Source organism: Salvelinus alpinus, chromosome 26, assembly GCF_045679555.1.
Source record: "Salvelinus alpinus chromosome 26, SLU_Salpinus.1, whole genome shotgun sequence".
Classification (NCBI taxonomy): Eukaryota; Metazoa; Chordata; class Actinopteri; order Salmoniformes; family Salmonidae; genus Salvelinus; species Salvelinus alpinus.
This window is the reverse complement of record NC_092111.1, coordinates 21,603,734-21,623,386: the sequence shown is the minus strand read 5'-3', so window position 1 is coordinate 21,623,386 and position 19,653 is coordinate 21,603,734. Positions and strand designations below refer to the sequence as shown.

General features: G+C 42.5%; 1 protein-coding gene across 4 annotated transcripts; it reads right to left on the bottom strand.

Moving 5' to 3' along the window:
* Nucleotides 1-1,618: 1,618 nt before the first annotated feature.
* LOC139554918 (asparagine synthetase [glutamine-hydrolyzing]-like) lies at nt 1,619-18,031 on the bottom strand. Of its 4 annotated transcripts, XM_071368197.1 has the most exons (13): nt 14,612-14,693; nt 13,308-13,563; nt 11,574-12,087; nt 6,138-6,378; nt 5,644-5,829; nt 5,154-5,255; nt 4,805-4,932; nt 3,833-3,959; nt 3,435-3,541; nt 3,103-3,203; nt 2,857-2,938; nt 2,428-2,583; nt 1,619-2,317 (listed from the first exon to the last, which is right to left on the bottom strand). In XM_071368197.1, the coding sequence occupies exons 3-13, from the start codon at nt 11,712-11,714 to the stop codon at nt 2,108-2,110; spliced, it is 1,581 nt and encodes a 526-aa protein (XP_071224298.1). In that variant the 5' UTR covers nt 11,715-12,087; nt 13,308-13,563; nt 14,612-14,693; the 3' UTR covers nt 1,619-2,107. The 4 variants fall into 4 exon arrangements, with proteins under 4 accessions (XP_071224298.1, XP_071224297.1, XP_071224294.1 ...); XM_071368196.1 differs by lacking the exons at nt 11,574-12,087; nt 14,612-14,693 and adding an exon at nt 17,476-18,031; XM_071368193.1 differs by lacking the exons at nt 11,574-12,087; nt 14,612-14,693 and adding an exon at nt 15,321-15,362.
* Nucleotides 18,032-19,653: the final 1,622 nt, after the last annotated feature.

Below are 19,653 nucleotides of genomic sequence, written 5' to 3'. Positions count from 1 at the left end.
ATGAACACACAAACAATAACAACAGATAGATATTGTCAAAGGTATAGAGCACATTTATTTCCGAAGCAGTGTAAATACAGTAGATAGACACTGTGTCTATCACTTTAGACATGTGATGCTATAGTTTCATACATTTCCATCTGGACTCTAGATGGATTGCAATTCAGAAAACAAAGTGCAATCAATGCACTATGGTTAGCATTCAACCTGCAGTGTGTTTGTTTTGGTCTGAGTGGCTTCCTTATGTAACCCATTATACCAGCCTGTCTCAGTCATGTTTCGTCTTCAATTGATTCATGTTGTTCCCAGCGTGATATTCAATCTGTTACACATTCTATCATTATCTTAATGACACACTCACGCAAGAACACACGCATAGCACACTTTACGTAAACGTTTGTGAGAATTATGATTTATAGACCATTATTACGCCATGCCATGGTCTTGCTCTCTTTAATTGGTAGTTAAAACACAACACACTCCAGTAAAGGACAGTATGTAACGGGCAACAAACACCTCGTCCTTTTGTTATCGCTATTCCAGATAGATTCATTATCTGTCTGATCAGTTTGTGTGGCCACTTATTAAGTACAGAATGGCTAAGTCATATCAGAGGCATTAGCCTTTCTCATATGACATGAGTATGATGACAAGTTAAAATAAAAACAGGGGGGAGACAAAAAGAGTAAGAAATGTTCAAATTCCTATTCTGATGAAGGCCAAATAACCAAGCTTTCAATAGTTGATTCAATAAAATGTGTTTTTAATGGTGAGTGAACGTTGTGCCTTTTCCTTTTCAATAAGAAAGAAAACTTTGGGCTTGATCAATGCATGAAAGCTTTAGTTTCATCATAACTGTTCTGACATTTAAAATATGTTTAAAAGGTAAATTAGTTAAATTAGGTACTTCTCTGTCAGTTTGGGAGGAGTTATAGGACAGGCTCATTAGAATGGCATAAACAGAACAGTATCAAACACATGGCAATCACGTTTGACTCTATTCCATTCCAGCCAATAAAATTAGCCCAGCCTCATCTGCATGGAACTGAACCTGACAAATGTCACCTATTACAGCAGACAGGAAAGAAAAATGTCCTTTATTTTAAAGGCTGCCTCCTTCCTGTTATATCTAACTTCTGGGTAAGAGGCTATATTAAAAAAAAAACATCTTTACATTACCTGTTATATGCATCCAACTTCATAACAATGTGAATGAGAGGAAAATGCCTATTTTGCCAACAGAACTCATTAGGAACTGTTAAGAATTGTGTTAAGGTTTGGCTTATGTCTGAAGCTGTTAAAATATGTCAATTACATCTATGTATTACGTAATCATATCTAGGTATGGTACTATAATGTATGAAAGCATTTCAGTAGTAGTGCTACCGAATCCCAGTGAGATAAACGGCAGCATTGTTTATTTAACTAAGCATCATCCCAGTCTTCTAATATTATTGACTATTCCTACTGAAACAAGTTTCCCCAAATCAGAACTGACCCTGTAACTGTAATTCACATTGATCCCAAGAACTAGATGATTCCTGCATAGGGCTGGCACAATTATCATATAATCATCTAACTGACAATAACTGTAAAAAAATAATCATAATTTTCATCATAGTCTTACTGCATTTATTTTAGGAGACGAGGGGATTCAACTTTATATTCAAGTAGATATAGTTTATCCGATAGCATTTTGCAAGCAGCACGGTCGGTAGGAGAAGCTTCATTTCCAAAGTTCCAAGTGATCAACTCCATTAGTTTGATACAGGGGTGTCACCAAAGCAGTGTTGTTTTCATTAGGTATGTAGTAGCTAAAGATGCATTATGATGCATTACAAGGTCAAAACATTTTTCAACTAAAATTTCAATTTGTTACCCTAAAATCCCACAATCGTCACAACTCTAGCATGAGTCCAATTCTAGATAGGTATGTTGTGAAGGGGAGGTGTAGTAATGGTGACAGAGGTGATTGACAGCTGACACGGTCTACGTTCCAATATCCATACTAGCAGACCACTTAGAATGAAGTAGTCTATTGAGCATTCATGCAGTATAAGTGCTACGCTAGTGAGGGTATTGGAAAAGAGCCACTGTTGTTGCTGTATCACTGGTCTTTGTCAGGCTTGTAGATGGAGAGGGTTCTGGCTGAGGGGTCGGAGGCATTGATCCAGCGGGGCATCCAGTAGTGGCTGAGCCACTTAGCCTGGCCCGGGTAATGCTTCTCAAACACCTGGCGGTAGAAGTATGCCTCTTTGGTTCTGGGAGGGAGGAACGGGAATGTCTTAGGAGCTTTCTCCAGATCGTAGTCGTTCACCTTGGAGGAGAGAAAGAAGGAGTCAGAATGTCCGGGTGTGCATATGTCATGTATGCCAGCGTGCCTGTGTGTGTACGGCGTGTCTGCTGCATGCGTGTGTGTGTGTGTACCTCAGACTCCATTTGGTCCTGCAGGCTGTTGTACCAGGACTTCTTGACAGAAGTCATTCCGTCGCTGAAGGCCTCTTTGCGTCTCCATAGGATCTCGTCTGGGATCAGGTTCAGACCTTTAAATGAGTCTCTGAGGAGGTGCTTCTCCACTCCATCCTGGTTACACACACACATACATCCCTCAGTGAAACTGAACTGTGTTTGGAATTATAGCACCGGAATCCTTTACATGTTTGGAAACTGATATTTGCTTCAAGGACTCTGATTTGGATACACAACACTGACAACAATCCCTCAAGAGACACTTTTGCAATAATACATTACTTTCATACTCTATTATCTGAGGTGTATTATCTCATCAGAGCCACATCTACAGGATAGGGATATAGGGATAGTGAGGATATGGTGATTGGGGCTGAGGAGACTGACCTTAGGTTGCCTCATCTCCTCAGGCAGGGAAAGGTAGTACGCTGTGAACCTGTGGTCCAGGAAAGGCACTCTCAGCTCCAGACTGTAGAGAGAAGAGGAAGTCAGTTAGGTGCCATATTTAAAACGTACTTCTTCTGTAATGATCTACATCTTGTCAAAAGAAAGAAGGAAGAGAGCAGATAGTGGTCTGATGAGTTTGAGGAAAGGATGTAAAAAGGAATGAGTGTATTGAAAAAGATGCCGTGCCCGTGTGCAGCGGTTGTACGGTCGGCTCTCAGGACGTCAAAGAGGTAGAGCTCCTTCATCAGACGAACACTGTCCTCTGCTGCTGCCTTGGGCGTGGGAGCCTGGAGCAGGAAGCAACAACTCAGTTCATATTCCCAGACATAACAACTGGTTCCAGGGTTGGGTTCAATTCCATCATCAATTAAGTCTAACCACAAATTTCCTATTGATTTCTATGACCATATTTTTTTCATTCATGCACTTCCTGAATTGACTACTGCATTCACCACAACCCTGACTGGTACATGGAAATTGGTGAGTGGGAGAGAATGACTGATGTGGAACAAACTTACCTTATGGAAGTAGATGTACCCCTGTGTCAGCTCATCAGAACCCTCCCCAGAGAAGATCACCACGCTGTCAGTCTTCTCACGGATGTACTTTGACACTAGGTACATGCCTGCAGAATGAGAAAGGATTATTGGAAACAGAATTGAGTTGAAGTAGGCCACACTCACTAATCTCCCAGGATTCAAACCAGCCAATCAGAAGGAAAAGGTATGCAGCCTGACCAGACTCCCTTTGTCCAGGTCAGTGGGTACATTGAGAAGGTACAACAAAACTGTCTAGTGTCAAGGTATTTCACAAATGCATCACCCTCATAGCCTATTCATTTAGCTTAAGTGGGATACCACTTCTGCTTGGTGTTTGGAGATCTAGGCTGATGTAAGACGGGATAGTGTACTCTCACCGACAGAGGCGCGTATGGTGGTGATGTCATAGGTCTCCAGGTGAAAGATGACCTCCTCCACGGCTTTGAAACCTTCCTCAGGGGTGAAGTTGACCTCGTGGTGCTCACTGTTGATGTACGACGCCACCTGGAACACCACAAGACATTCACCAAGACATTCATTCGCATATTATCTACTTATTACCTTCAACTTAAGATAATTCTCTTTTCCAATTACAACCTGACCAGGAGGGAGCAGTGAATTCACAGGCGGCTTCACAAAGGAGTATTTATCATTATATTTGTATTATTCTATTCTGTTATTTTTGTATTATTTTATACTCTCATTTATAATGGCCTGTAAGCTATAATGTACTGGGTAAAAGATGCTACAAAAATAAAGTTGGATTATTACTGATTATGAAGTTATACTGTTATGAAACCAATTGACTAGCCTGCAAATATTGTTGCACTAGCTAAGTCTAGGAGGCCTAGACTTAGGCCTAGTTAACTGGTCTGTAACCTGATTTAAGGTGTGCATCTATGTGAGAAATCAGCGTATGAGGACCGTGTTGTACGTACATGTGCCCAGGAGACAGCAAACTTACCAGGATCCAGGGCCAGCTCCGTCCTGACTCTTATGGGTTGGCTAGCCCAAGAGGATTATTGTTTGTTGTTGAAAAGGGTGACCAACATAGATACTTACAAAAATAAACTTCCAAAGCCGCTCCAAAACTAAAGATATCAAACAAAAAAACAAAGACCGGCAGGCTCTACGGCCACCTCTGAAGGATCCCTGCCTGCACCTGATTGCGCTTTATCAAGGCTTGGCAGAGCACCTAGACGCGGTTGCTGCTGCCCCCTGGGGGATGGAGTGTGGAAGTGTCGAATCATGCTCCTAAGACCTAACCTACCCAAACTGTTCCATAACAATATGAGAATCATCATTATTATAATGCAGTCTCTCTATGGAGCCTGGAGGGAGCCTCCCACCATGCGAGCAGCCAGGATGTCTGGGCTGTCTTCAGCCCCGATAGCGAAGGTCTGGATGGGGTACTTCAACTTCTCCTCTTTGGCCAGTTTGACCAGCGTAGCTGCCACCAGACTGGAGTCCAGACCACCTGGTAGAAAGATACAGTAACAGTCATGAACATGATTTACTAGCTTATTAAACGTGCAATTTGACCTATGGTGTAATGACAATAAGCAAGTATTCTAATTTATTTGCACAGACAAGCATAAGTGAAAAAGTAACAGATCTCAAGCATTACTTACGCAAGAGTTCATGTGTGACACTACACAAAGAAGAAAAAAAATACTCTGCAATAGCCATTATTTGTACCTGAGAGAAGACAGCCGATCCTCCTATGGGCCATGAGTCGTTTCCGGACAGCGTTCTCAAACAAAGACCGGATGTTGCTCTTCACTGTCTCTGGGACAAAACCTACAGAGGACAGCAAGAGATCTTACTGTCATCACACAGGGACCGGTCAACTGAATGGTTAAAGACCAGCAAATCAACTCCGACATACTACACATCCAACTCCTATTGTCAGTGACTACAATGACTTCAGTTGGACAACAGGCTCCATTCATGGCAATGCCCTCAACACCAAAAACTGCCTCCTGAAACAATCAGTAAGCCATTCCTCCCTTCATCTTAGGTGTCAAACAACATTTATCACCTTTCACTGATAGCTGGCTACAGGTAGTGGTACTGTTACATAATCAGTAACCTTGACCCACATTATGGCCGCTGTCAATCAAGATGCTGACGTTATGGAAATACTATGGATGTGTGTGTGTGTGTGTGTGTGTGTGTGTATGCGTACCGGAGGGTAGCATTTCTACCGTGTCATAGACAGCGTGGCTGGGCTCCTGGGTGCAGTAGTGGAAGCGGTCCATCTGAATAGACTCTACCTTCCCAGTGGGCTTCAGGTCAAACACCTCAAAGTGCCCCGGGAGGAACGGAGTGATCTTAGGAGGAGAAGACATGGAGTGGGTGATATCAGTCAGACCTGGGAACAAACACACAAAACATGGTAACACTTTACATGACGTTAGTGTTACTACACATGTATAACAACATCATTATACACTACTACTATCATCTTATTAACAAGCTGTTACATTGTACTTTACAAATTGAATTTCAGTTGCATAGCAATAGAGTTAAGCAGTTTTTGTAATTACACAATATATATATTTTTTACTCAAACATTAAAGTTCATTCTATTCTGAATAGGGATTGTTCTTTAATCCACTTGTGTAGCAACTAAAACCACTCAACCCCAAATGAGATGTCAAGTAAGTAGTCCCCCCTCACCTTTAGCCTCAGAGCTCACAGCCAGGAAGCCGTTGTCGGTCAGTAGTTTGAACATGGGCCGCACACCATACGTATCCCTCCCCAGGAACACTTTCCTATTGGCTGTGTCCAGGAGGATGAAGGCGAACACTCCGTCCAATAGGGACGCCATCTTCTGAATGCCGAACCGCTCGTACAGGTGAAGCAGGATCTCACCGTCTACTTTGGTCTGGTAGTCAGTAAACTCAAACTGCTTCTTCAGCTAAAGAAGGAAAAAGATGAAGAAAAGTATCAGAATTATTATGAGATAAGACATTACAAGTGGTCATACATGCTCATGACATACACTCCCCAAACATATTTATTTGTACAGTGAAGCAACATTTTTTGCCTCAATACTCCAGCATTTTGGATTTGAGATCAAATGTTTTCTATGAGGCGACAGAATGTCACCTTTTATTTGAGGGTATTTTCATACATATCTGTTTTACCGTTTAGAAATGAATGTGCTTTATGTATTTAGTCTCCCCATTTGAAGGTGTCATATGTATTTGGACAAATTCACTTATAGTTTATTAAATTGTCAAAAGTATAGTATTTGGTCCCATATTCCTAGCACGTAATGACTACATCAAGCTTGTGACTACAAACTTGAATGCATTTGCAGTTTGTGCCCAATAGAAATGAATAGTAAATAATGTAGTGTCATTTTGGAATCACTTTTATTGCAAATAACAATGGAATTGTTTCGGAACACTTCTACATTAATGTGGATGCTACCATGATGATAGATAATCCTGATTGAAATCTTGAATAATGATGAGACAAAGATCATGTCACCAGAACATCCCATCCTCTCACGACTACAAATAACAGGGGAGGTTAGCATTTTCAGTTGGGGGGTATGCTATTTATGCTTCTGTTACTTTCTCATTTAGTTCTCTCTCTAATGTTTTTTTCCATTTGGCATTTTGAATGATTATACAGATAAGACAGCACAGGTAGAGGGCAAAACACACACAGATCCCCTACCAAATCAAACCCACTCCAACCCCCCCATGCTCCAACAGAATACACACAGATCCCCTACCAACTCAAACCCATCCCAACCTCCCCATGCTCCAACAGAATACACACAGATCCCCTACCAAATCAAACCCACTCCAACCCCCCCATGCTCCAACAGAATACACACAGATCCCCTACCAACTCAAACCCACTCCAACCCCCCCATGCTCCAACAGAATACACACAGATCCCCTACCAACTCAAACCCACCCCCCCCATGCTCTAACAGAATACACACAGATCCCCTACCAAATCAAACCCACTCCAACCCCCCCATGCTCCAACAGAATACACACAGATCCCCTACCAAATCAAACCCACTCCAACCCCCCCATGCTCCAACAGAATACACACAGATCCCCTACCAACTCAAACCCACTCCAACCCCCCCATGCTCCAACAGAATACACACAGATCCCCTATCAACTCAAACCCACTCCAACCCCCCCATGCTCCAACAGAACACACACAGATCCCCTACCAACTCAAACCCACTCCAACCCCCCCATGCTCCAACAGAATACACACAGATCCCCTACCAACTCAAACCCACTCCAACCCCCCCATGCTCCAACAGAGCCCCAACCCCATATCAGACTTAAAGCAGGCATGATATAGAATTTCAGTAATATAATCAAATAACAAAAAGAAAAAGATATAATCAAACCAATAGTTTTTAAAAAAGGTGATAAATTGTAATTTGGGTTGGTTTATGGAGTTGTGAAATTAGCTGGGTCCATGTCTCCTACAAAGGATAGGAAAGGTTGCCAGGTATTATAAAATGTAATTGCGGTCACTCTTCATTATCTAAACGCTAAAACAGATATGTATGAAAAAAGCCTCAAATAAAAGGTGACATTCTGTACTGTCGCCACATATAAAACATTTGATCTCAAATCCAAAATGCTGGAGCATACAGCCTAATTAAAAGTTTTAGCTTCACTGTCCAAATAAATACATAGGGGAGTGTACATGCTCATGACATACATGCTGATAATCACAATGGTTTGTAGGAAGGGTATGCACAATCAAATCCAACAAATGCAGGGTACATAAGATGTGCAATATAATAAGTTAGTGCATTGATTTAAAGACAGTAGGAAGATCATATTGATAATGGTATTCTCTATCTTCGCTCCTGGTTCTCAAACTCACATGAACAAAAGATGGCCTAAACTTCTTTGGCCACACACAGTACCAGTCAAAAGTTAAGACACACCTACTCATTCAAGGGTTTCTTTATTTTCTACATTGTAGAATAATAGTGAAGATATCAAAACTATGAAATAACACATATGGAATCATGTAGTAACCAAAAAAAGTATTAGACAAATCAAAATATATTTTAGATTTGAAAATCTTCAAATTAGCCACTCTTTGCCTTGATGACAGCTTTGCACACTCTTGGTAGTTACCTGGAATGAATTTCAATTAACAGGTGTGCCTTGTTAAAAGTTAGCTAACTATAGCTACTGAAACAGATGTCATTTTGCTATGTTTTTGGGGAAGAACATTGTTTGCATCCAAGAGCTAGATAGCTTTTTTTTAATGACCAGCACTGTAGATGCGCGAGACAACTTTACCACCATCATAGATTACGTATAGTTGTGACAGTTGTGACATATGAAATACGAGGGAGTGTAATAACTACGTAAAAAAATTATCAATGCATAAAATGATTGTGACGTGCAGTCATATTCAGGTCTTAATTGGTCAACAAGCTCATTTGACATGTCAAATAGTGTTATTTGACACGCAAAGACCCAAACGGCGTTCCATAGTATGATGAATCAGTATTAGTATGATGAATAGTATTAATGAAACAGCCCAGCAAGTAAGTGAAAGAAATAGGTTTTGATTATGTTTGACTAGTAATGGGGACATACATAAACACCAACAAAATAACTTTTTGGTCAGTGTGGTGTGTGTGTGTCTGTAACCTTTATTTAACTAGGCAAGTCAGTTGAACAACTTCTTCAGGATTGGTGGGTAACCTGCGGGACGGTTGAGCTAACGTAGACTAATGTGATTAGCATGATGTTGTGAGTAACAAGAACATTTCCCAGGAAATAGCCATATCTGATAATGGCAGAAAGCTTAAATTCTTGTTAATCTAACTGCACTGTCCAATTTACAGTAGCTATTAAAGTGAAAGAATACCATGCTATTGTTTGAGGAGAGTGCACAGTTTTGAACAAGAAAAGTTATTAATAAACAAATGAGGCACATTTGGGCAGTAAATCTTTGAACAGAAATGCAAAGGTTCATTGGATCAGAGTAAAACTTTGCACGTACACTGCTGCCATCTAGTGGCCTATATCTAAATTGTACCTGGGCTGGAATAATACAGTTGTGGCCAAAAGACACAAATATTAATTTCACAAAGTTTGCTGCCTCAGTGTCTTTAGATATTTTTGTCAGATGTTACTATGGAATACTGAAGTATAATTACAAGCATTTCATAAGTGTAAGTGTTCATAAGCTTTTATTGACAATTACATGAAGTTGATGCAGAGAGTCAATATTTGCAGTGTTGACCCTTCTTTTTCAAGACCTCTGCAATCCGCCCTGGCATGCTGTTAATTAACTTCTGGGCCACATCCTGACTAATGGCAGCCCATTCTTGCATAATCCATGCTTGGTTTTTGTGGTTGGTTTTTGTTTGTCCACCCGCCTCTTGAGGATTGACCACAAGTTCTCAATGGGATTAAGGTCTGGGGAGTTTCCTGGCCATGGACACAAAATATTGATGTTTTGTTCCCCGAGACACTTAGTTATCACTTTTGCCTCATGGCAAGGTGCTCCATCATGCTGGAAAATGCATTGTTCGTCACCAAACTGCTCCTGGATGGTTGGGAGAAGATGCTCTCGGAGGATGTGTTGGTACCATTCTTTATTCATGGCTGTGTTCTTAGGCAAAATTGTGCGTGAGCCCACTCCCTTGGCTGAGAAGCAACCCCACACACGAATGGTCTCAGGATGCTTTACTGTTGGCATGACACAGGACTGATGGTAGCGCTCACCTTGTCTTCTCTGGACAAGCTTTTTTCCAGATGCCCCAAACAATCGGAAAGGGGATTCATCAGAGAAAATGACTTTGCCCCAGTCCCCAGCAGTCTAATCCCTTGGTTTCTCAAATGATTGCCTCGCCTGGTTCACCAACTACTTCTCCAATAGAGTTCAGTATGACAAATCGGAGGGCCTGTGTCCGGACCTCTGGCAGACTCTATGGGGGTGCCACAAGGTTCAATTGTCGGGTCGACTCTGTTCTCTGTATTACATCAATGATGTCGCTCTTGCTGCTGGTGATTCTCTGATCCACCTCTACGCAGACGACACCATTCTGTATACCTCTGGCCCTTCTTTGGACACTGTTGACTAACCTCCAGATGAGCTTCAATGCCATACAACTCTCCTTCCGGTTAGACTGTAAACTCTCCTTCGACTGACATTAAACATCTCCAATCCAGAATTAAATCTAAAATCGGCTTCCTATTTCGCAACAAAGCATCCTTCACTCATGCTGCCAAACATACCCTCGTAAAACTGACCATCCTACCGATCCTCGACGATGTCATTTACAAAATAGCCTCCAACACTCTACTCAACAAATTGGATGCAGTGCCATCCATTTTGTCACCAAAGCCCCATATACTATCCACCACTGCAACCTGTATGCTCTCGATGGCTGACCCTCACTTCCTACTCGTCGCCAAACCTACTGGCTCCAGGTCATCTACAAGTCTCTGCTAGGTAAAGGCCTGCCTTATCTCAGCTCACTGGTCACCATAGCAGCACCCACCCGTAGCACGAGCTCAAGCAGGTTTATCTCACTGGTCACCCCCAAAGCCAATTCTTCCTTTGGCCGCCTCTCCTTCCAGTTCTCTGCTGCCAATGACTGGAACGAACTGCAAAAATCTCTAAAGCTGGAGGGTCATATCTCCCTCACTAGCTTTAAGCACCAGCTGTCAGAGCAGCTCACAGATCACTGCACCTGTGCATAACTCATCTGTAAATAGCCCATCCAATCTACCTCATCCCCATACTGTATTTATTTATCTTGCTCCTTTGCACCCCAGTATCTCTACTTGCACATTCATCTTCTGCACATCCTACCATTCCAGTGTTAAATTTCTATATTTTAATTACTTCGCCACCATGGCCTATTAATTGCCTTACCTCTCTTATCCTACCTCATTTGCACATGCTGTATATAGATTTTTCTACTGTATTATTGATTGTATGATTGTTTATTCCATGTGTAACTCTGTGTTGTTGTATGTGTCGAACTGCTTTGCTTTATCTTGACCAGGTCGCAGTTGCAAATGAGAACTTGTTCTCAACTAGCCTACCTGGTTAAATAAAGGTTAAATAAAAAAATAAAAGTACCCTTTGCAGAATATCAGTCTGTCCCTGATGTTTTTCCTGGAGAGAAGTGGCTTCTTTGCTGCCCTTCTTGACACCAGGCCATCCTCCAAATGTCTTCGCCTCACTGTGCGTGCAGATGCACTCACACCTGCCTGCTGCCATTCCTGAGCAAGCTCTGTACTGGTGGTGCCCCGATCCCGCAGCTGAAAAACTTTAGGAGACGTCCTGGAGCTTGCTGGACTTTCTTGGGCACCCTGAAGCCTTCTTCACAACAATTGAACCGCTCTCCTTGAAGTTCTTGATGATCCGATAAATGGTTGATTTAGGTGCAATCTTACTTGCAGCAATATCCTTGCCTTGCCCTTTTTGTGCAAAGCAATGATGACGGCACATGTTTCCTTGCAGGTAACAATGGTTGACAGAGGAAGAACAATGATTCCAAGCACCAACTTCTTTTTGAAGCTTCCAGTCTGTTATTCGAACTCAATCAGCATGACAGAGTGATCTCCAGCCTTGTCCTCGTCAACACTCACACCTGTGTTAATGAGAGAATCACTGACATGTCAGCTGGTCCTTTTGTGGCAGGGCTGAAATGCAGTGGAAATGTTTTTTTGGTATTCAGTTAATTTGCATGGCAAAGGGGGACTTTTCAATTAATTGCAATTCATCTGATCACTCTTCATAAAATTCTGGAGTATATACAAACTGAGGCAGCAGACTTTGTGAAAATTAATATTTGTGTCATTCTCAAAACTTTTGGCCACGACTGTACATTATGGCCTTTCTCTTGCATTTCAAAAATGATGGTACAAAAAAAAGGTTGTTTTTTTATTTGTATTATCTTTACCAGATCTAATGTGTTACATTTTCCTACATTCCATTCATATTTCCACAAACGTCAAAGTGTTTCCTTTCAAATGGTACCAAGAAAATGCATATCCTATATTTAGGGCATGAGCTACAGGCAGTTAAGATTTAGGTATGTCATTTTAGGCGAAAAAAAAAAAAAAAAGGGGGCCAATCCTTAAGAGGTTATCTATTTAACTGTACTAGACCGCTTAAAAGGCCACTAAAAATGTTCATATTGGTAATCGGTATCTTTTTTGGGCAAGGAAAATATCGGATATCATATAGGCCAAAAACGTCATATCATATTTTGATGTCTTCACTATTATTCTACAATGTAGAAAATACTAAAAATAAAGAAAAACCCTTGAATGAGTAAGTGTGTCCAAACTTTTGACTGGTACTTTAAGTCCCTTTGGCAAAAAGATAGTGCCTTTTTAAGAAAAGAGGAGTTGACTAGCCTAAAGCCATCACCCCACTAACGTTAGTATGTCCCTGCTTCGTAACTAGCAAGTAGAAACTGAATATGTTCCACACCAAAACTTGTCTAGTTCCCAGAGGTCTAGTCCCATCTCCATACCTACAGTTGCCTGGGGTCCAGAAGCTTGGATTCCAGGCTATACCTTATGTGTCTATGGGCCATAACTACTATGTGGTTTGTAGATCTCCTACCCTAGTTTCACGGCACAAATTCCAGGCTATGATAGGAGATCTACAAACCACACAGTAGTTATGGCCCATAGACACATAATGTATAGCCTGGAATCCACATAGTTTCACATCACAATTCCCAGGCTATGTGGATTCCAGGCTATACATTATGTGTCTATGGGCCATAACTACTGTGTGGTTTGTAGACCTATTGATCCTGGGATTTGTGAAACAATGTGGATTCCAGGCTAGACATACCGTGTCGTGGTTGTAGATCTCCCCGTTGTAGACGAGCCATAGGTAGGGGAACTTCTTGATGCGGATGGGTTGCATGCCATACAGCTGGTCTACGATAGCCAGGCGATGGAAGCCGAAGCAACAGTTTGTGAAGCCGTTGACATTCTCAAAACGAAAAGCGTCTGGGCCCCGGTGGGCGATCTTCATAGCGTTGGTGCACTGAACCGACAGGCACTCATCACTGCCAAACAAGGCCCAAATACCACACATCCTGGAGCTGGAGAGGTGAGAGAGGAGAAGGGAAAGGAGAAATGGAGAAATAGACAGGGGGGTTAATAAATACATGCAACAAGAGACTAGTGCCCCTTCAGCAACTGTTCTTTACAACTTTGTATAACCTTAAGGGTTATACAACGGACTATTGGACATATTGTACCTTTGCAAATCAGATAGCCACTCTTATAGTTTCCTATATCCCGAGTGGCGCAGCAGTCTAAGGCACTGCATCTCAGTGCTAGAGACCCTGCTATGGACTCTGGTTTGATTCCAGGCTGTATCACAACCAGCCGTGATTGGGAGTCCCATAGGGCGGCGCACAATCAACCCAGCGTCGTACGGGTTTGGCCAGTGTAGGCCGTCAGTGTAAATAAGAATGTTCTGACTTGCCTGGTTACATAAAGGTTCAATAAAATACCACTATCATACTTTATTACTAAACTATTGATGTCAAAAAAGTATTATGCTGTGGATTTAATATAATTCAGCAGTAAGTGAGATTTTAAAACATAGCTTTCCAAACTTTGTACTACAGCATTGGCAGATTGACACCTGCTTGAGTGCTGAATCACATCCAGTTAAGCTGATGATAGAATTGGACAAGCCCCACGATACACTGTATTGTAACGACCCTGGGTTTATGAGCGCGAATATCGACTTCACCGCTTGAGCATACTTTTGGGGCACAGTCGATTGCATTCGATACCAGCTCCCTGCCTGTTTCTTTACAGTATCATTGACGTCAATTTACGAAGTATTATTTATCGATTCGTGACACACAAAAAAAAAGTTTGATCCAGATCATTAACGATACAAAAAATAAAAAAAATAAACCGTTTAGGCAAGTTACATACCGGAAACGGTTTCATAATGTGAGTCCCCATCACATTTAATAAAACAAATACTGTGTAAAGGTATATTCCATGTGGCTTTGTCATGACGCACAAAATACCCGGCAATAGAAAGAACGAGTAACAGTTATCTTCATATGAGAAATGAAAGACACATTCGATTAAAAGGCATGGCAGATAGTTCACTGAAAGACATACCTTTATTTCGTTTTATTTCGTGGACACAAAAGGGTGAAGCAATATTATTCTCCTCAGCGGCGGAATGATGCAACGAGAGAACAAACGAGTACACTGACAACGTACTTCCTGAACTGGAAGATGGGCGTGACTTGCAACATCAGGTTAAGATTGCATCAATTTACGCTTACATTTGAGATTATCAGATTTCACATACATTCTAGTTAGTTTTCCAGCCAAAGGTGTCATGTGACTATAGACATATGTTCATATATAAGCATAGATACATATAGAATATGAATGGTATTAGATTTCAACATGGCAAAAGGGGGTCAACGTAATAAAAAAAGGTGCATCTCATATGGCTGAGTTCACACATGCAGACCAATTCTGATATTTGTTCCTCTAATTGGTGGGGGGAATGACGCACGTGAACAAACGTGAATTAAAATGCACCGTGGTGAATGAGCGAAAACAGACGGGCCGCGAGCTTCTACCGCGCGTCAGATAGACCGCTCACGCATGTGCGTCCGTCATCGCGCGCATGTTGATTCTGTCCACCCACAACAGACGCGAACTGGACACGCAGGTGGAAATATCAAAAAGAACTCTGAACCAACGACGTTCATTTGGAAGCAGGTCGAAAAGCATTAAAAATCATAGAAATTTAGCTAGCTTGCTGTTGCTAGCTAATTTGTCCTGGGATATAAACATTGGGTTGTTGTTTTACCTGAAATACAAGTTCCTATACTACTCCACAGATAAAGGGCAAACCGAGTTCGTTTCCAGTAACGTTAATCACCTCTTTCAGGCTTCTTCGGTCTTTGTCTTCTTCGATGATGTTTAACGGCGGTTGGCATCCAATAAATGTTGCATTACCACAACCAACTAGACTGGAGTACAACTCCCTTATACTTCGCTTATTTATATTTTCTCTAAAACAAGAAATGAAAATTCAACAAATACCCTACCATCTAACACTACTCTCACAAAAAATAAATACCATACTCCACTATTTAAATCTATTTAGTCCTACTTCAGGCCAACAGCCTGAAAGGATGGGACACCACCACTTAATAACACACCCTGTAACTCGTCGATGTCAAGTCTCGCACACCCAAATACCTTTCTGCAGCTGCCACCACAACCTCTATTTTCTGCGACTTACTTTGCATCCTTGCAGTAGAGTTGATAACCATTACTATAAATGCCAAAAATCCAATCTTACTGAAACATATCACTTGTTGATTTATCCCTCTGTACAAGTACAGATCTACAACTCACACCACTTCTCTCAGGATCCCTCCTCCCCATCTTCCTCTACTTTCTTCACTGCCTCAGCATATGACAACTTCTGCACTACTCTAACCCTGGAAACCTCAACCTGCCTCTCTTACATGGGACATTTCTGATCCCCAGCCCAATGGGCACCCCGACAATTAACACATACCCCTACTTTCCCCAATGCTACACATTCCTTTGTCTCATGCCCTTTGAACCTTATGCATGTTGCCTTGGTGGAGTCATTTACTGTTTCAATTTAATGCATGGGAAAGTATATCCGGATACAATAACAGAAACCTATAATCTTTTAATCTGAAGTTAATACCCTATTTGTCATCACCCTAGATAGTTTACAATAGGGATTGTTATTGGAGATGTCCTTCTCTCCTAACATCCCATGCTGTTGAGATATTCTATGTAAGGCAATATCGCGAGTTTCAAATTCGAACCTGGTGAGAGGGTTACACTTCTTTAACAAACCATCTCCTTATTTCCCACAATTTTTAACCGACTCAAGCTCACCCTCTTCCTCCTTCGACCTCCTCTGCCTCTTTTTCCGTCCATACCTCCTCCGTATTCCAAGTATAACTCTCCTTATGATAATACTGCACTTCTCCTGACATCTTGTTTTTGCCTTGTCAAGGGACCCCATTTAACCGGCTGTCACAATCTCTGTACAATCAGCACAAACCCCTCGGGATGTAGCGCTCAAAAGTGCATTGTAAAGCCATATGACTACCACCTGACAGGCAGGGCAAGAAGAGCATCCAGCAAAGCAGTACCATTCTTATTATACCTCAGTGAGCCATTGGACTTCATATGGAGGTTGGCAACCAACTTTAAGGTGCATTACAACTACCAACGGGAGTGTGGACCTCAGTTCATCTTTCAGTCACCCACATGGGTATATGCTCCTGTAACAGTATAACTTTAAACCGTCCCCTCGCCCCGACACGGGCGCGAACCAGGGACCCTCTGCACACATCAACAACTGACACCCACGAAGCGTCGTTACCCATTGCTCCACAAAAGCCGCGGCCCTTGCAGAGCAAGGGGAAACCCTACTTCAGGTCTCAGAGCAAGTGACGTAACTGATTGAAACGCTACTAGCGCGTACCCGCTAACTAGCTAGCCATTTCACATCCGTTACACTCACCCCCCTTTCAACCTCCTCCTTTTCCGCAGCAACCAGTGATCAGGGTCAACAGCATCAATGTAACAGTATAACTTTAAACCGTCCCCTCGCCCCGACACGGGCGCGAACCAGGGACCTTCTGCACACATCAACGGTCGCCCACGAAGCATCGTTACCCATCGCTCCACAAAGGCCACGGCCCTTGCAGAGCAAGGGGAAACCCTACTTCAGGTCTCAGAGCAAGTGACGTAACTGATTGAAACGCTACTAGCGCGTACCCGCTAACTAGCTAGCCATTTCACATCCGTTACACTCCTAAAAAGCAATGAGATGGGAGAGGCCGGTACCAGAGCGCCAAGTCTAGGACCAAAAGGCTCCTCCACAGCTTCTACCCCAAACCATAAGTTGGCTGAACAATTCATAAAATCGTCAATAGACAATTTACATTGACTTTTAAATGTCTCACGTCAGCCACGGAGGAGGGGGTCCCGCAGTCCTTGGTAGCGGGCCGCGTCGGTGGCACTGTATTCTCCTCAAAGCAGGCAAAGATGGTGTTTAGTTTGTCTGGAAGCAAGACGGTGTCCGTGACGTTTGCTGGATTTCTTTTTGTAGTCTGTAATTGCCTGTAGACCCTGCCACATACGTCTCGTGTCTGAACCGTTGAATTGCAACTCCACTTTGACCCTATACCGACATTTCACTTGTTTGATTGCCTTGGAGGGAATAACTACGACGTTTATATTCTGCAATATTGCCCGACATCTTTCCATGGTTGAATGCTGTGGTTCACGCTTTCAGTTTAGCACGCATGCCGCCATCTATCCACGATTTCTGGTTAGGGTAGGTTTTAATAGTCACAACATCAACGCACTTCCTTATAAACTCACTCCCCCAGTCAGCGTATAAATCAAATGCTATTTTCTGAGGCTACCCGGTCTGCATGATCAAAGCAATCTTGAAGCGTGGATTCCGATTGGTCAGACCAGTTTTGAATGGTTCTAGTCACGGGTACATCCTTGACTAAGGCAGCTCCAAAATGCAGGTGTTTTAGCCTAGCTCAGTGCTTTCTGTGGTGGTGGGGCAGCCAGTGGAAAATACGGAGCGTAGGTGTTGGTAATGTTCTCTAGCTGCGCCATGATTATCTCAGTGTTCTGTCACTCATGGGGATAGTACATCATGACAACATACTTTCAAAATCTTAGCTAGCAGTCATCATCATGAATCAAGTTGACAAATCTACTGGCAAAACCTTTTATAGATAAAATGTATCGGTTCTCATTTGCCATAAACGTTACACAAATTGGCAATCGCTAATTCAACAATGAGTGGTTTGGAAGGAATCAGTGAGTGGCTAACTGCAAGCATTGAAAAGCAAGCACTAGCCTGCTATTCAGTGGAGTTGCTGTGTGGTCCCAAATCTGGGATTAAGTGTCTCTTTTCCAAGTTTAAAATGATAAACATTCAACATTGGCCATGCTGTCAATGAAGCATGATTTGTGCCACGCTCAAAACAACTGTTAACTCGGAACTGTGAAAACGTGACTTCAAGACAACAGGGAATTCCTGAAAAAAATTGTTCAGACTGGGAAATACAATTCTGAGTTGGATGACCGTTCAAAATGTAATTCAGGAACTCAGGCTTCTTTCTAGAGCTACGACCTGAAGATCAATGATATCATGATTCGACCTCGTCTTGAAAGCACCACAAATCCAGAGAATGCCCGACTGATAAAATTTTCCCATGAAGGACCACCGTGCCACCTTCCTGTTCAAGTGAGGAGAGCACAAGGTCAGCCCAAAAATGTCTTGTATGCCGCAGCATAAATTATGTAATATGCCAGAGAGATATGTATACTGTAGCTAAGAAAGTAATACTAAGTGTATTTTATGCAGTAAGCTGTTCGTAGCCCATGTGCCTCACCCTAATAATCTGGTCTATTTGGCCCTCTTAAATTTCACCTACTGTTCTGATTTAATGTACAGGGAGAACACTAAGAACAGGCCGGCCATGTTCTGAATTCTGTCACTGTGCATTTCGTAGAGTTAAGTTTTCCTTTCACTGGAACTAAAGGGCCTAGCCCGAACCATTATTGCTTTCACCAAAATGTAGTTGGTAAAATGCGTTCAGGCCGATAGCATTCTCCCGGCATCGACAAACTCAGATTCGTCAGTCGGACTGACAGATTGTGAAGCACTATTCATCACTCCAGAGAACGCGTTTCCACTGCCCCAGAGTCCAATGGGAGGCAAGCTTTACACCCCTCCAGCCGATGCTTGGCATTGCGCATGGTGAACTTAGGCTTATGTGCGTCTGCTCTGCCATGGAAACCCAGTTCATGAAGCTCCAGCTGAACAGTTCTTGTGCTGACGTTGCTCCCAGAGGCAGTTTGGAACTCAGGTGAGTGTTGCAACCGAGGACAGACGATTTTTACGCGCTAAGTGCTTCAGCACTCGCCAGTCCCGTTCTGGAAGTTGTGTGTCCTACCACGTCGGGGCTGAGCCGTTGTTGCTCCTAGACATTTCCACTTCACAATAACAGGCTTTACAGTTGACCGGGGCAGCTCGAGCAGAGCAGAAATGTAACGAACTGACTTGTTGGAAAGGTTGCATTCTATGGCGGTGACACGTTGAAAGTCAATGAGCT

Coding starts and splice junctions, on each gene's coding strand:
- LOC139554918 (XM_071368196.1), bottom strand. CDS start 13,556: ATGTGTGGTATTTGGGCCTTGTTTGGCAGTGATGAGTGCCTGTCGGTT. Junction 6,379..13,307: donor AGATCTACAACCACGACACG/GTATGTCTAGCC, acceptor TTCCTTCTTTAG/CTGAAGAAGCAGTTTGAGTT. Junction 2,318..2,427: donor AGGACCAAATGGAGTCTGAG/GTACACACACAC, acceptor CTCTCCTCCAAG/GTGAACGACTACGATCTGGA.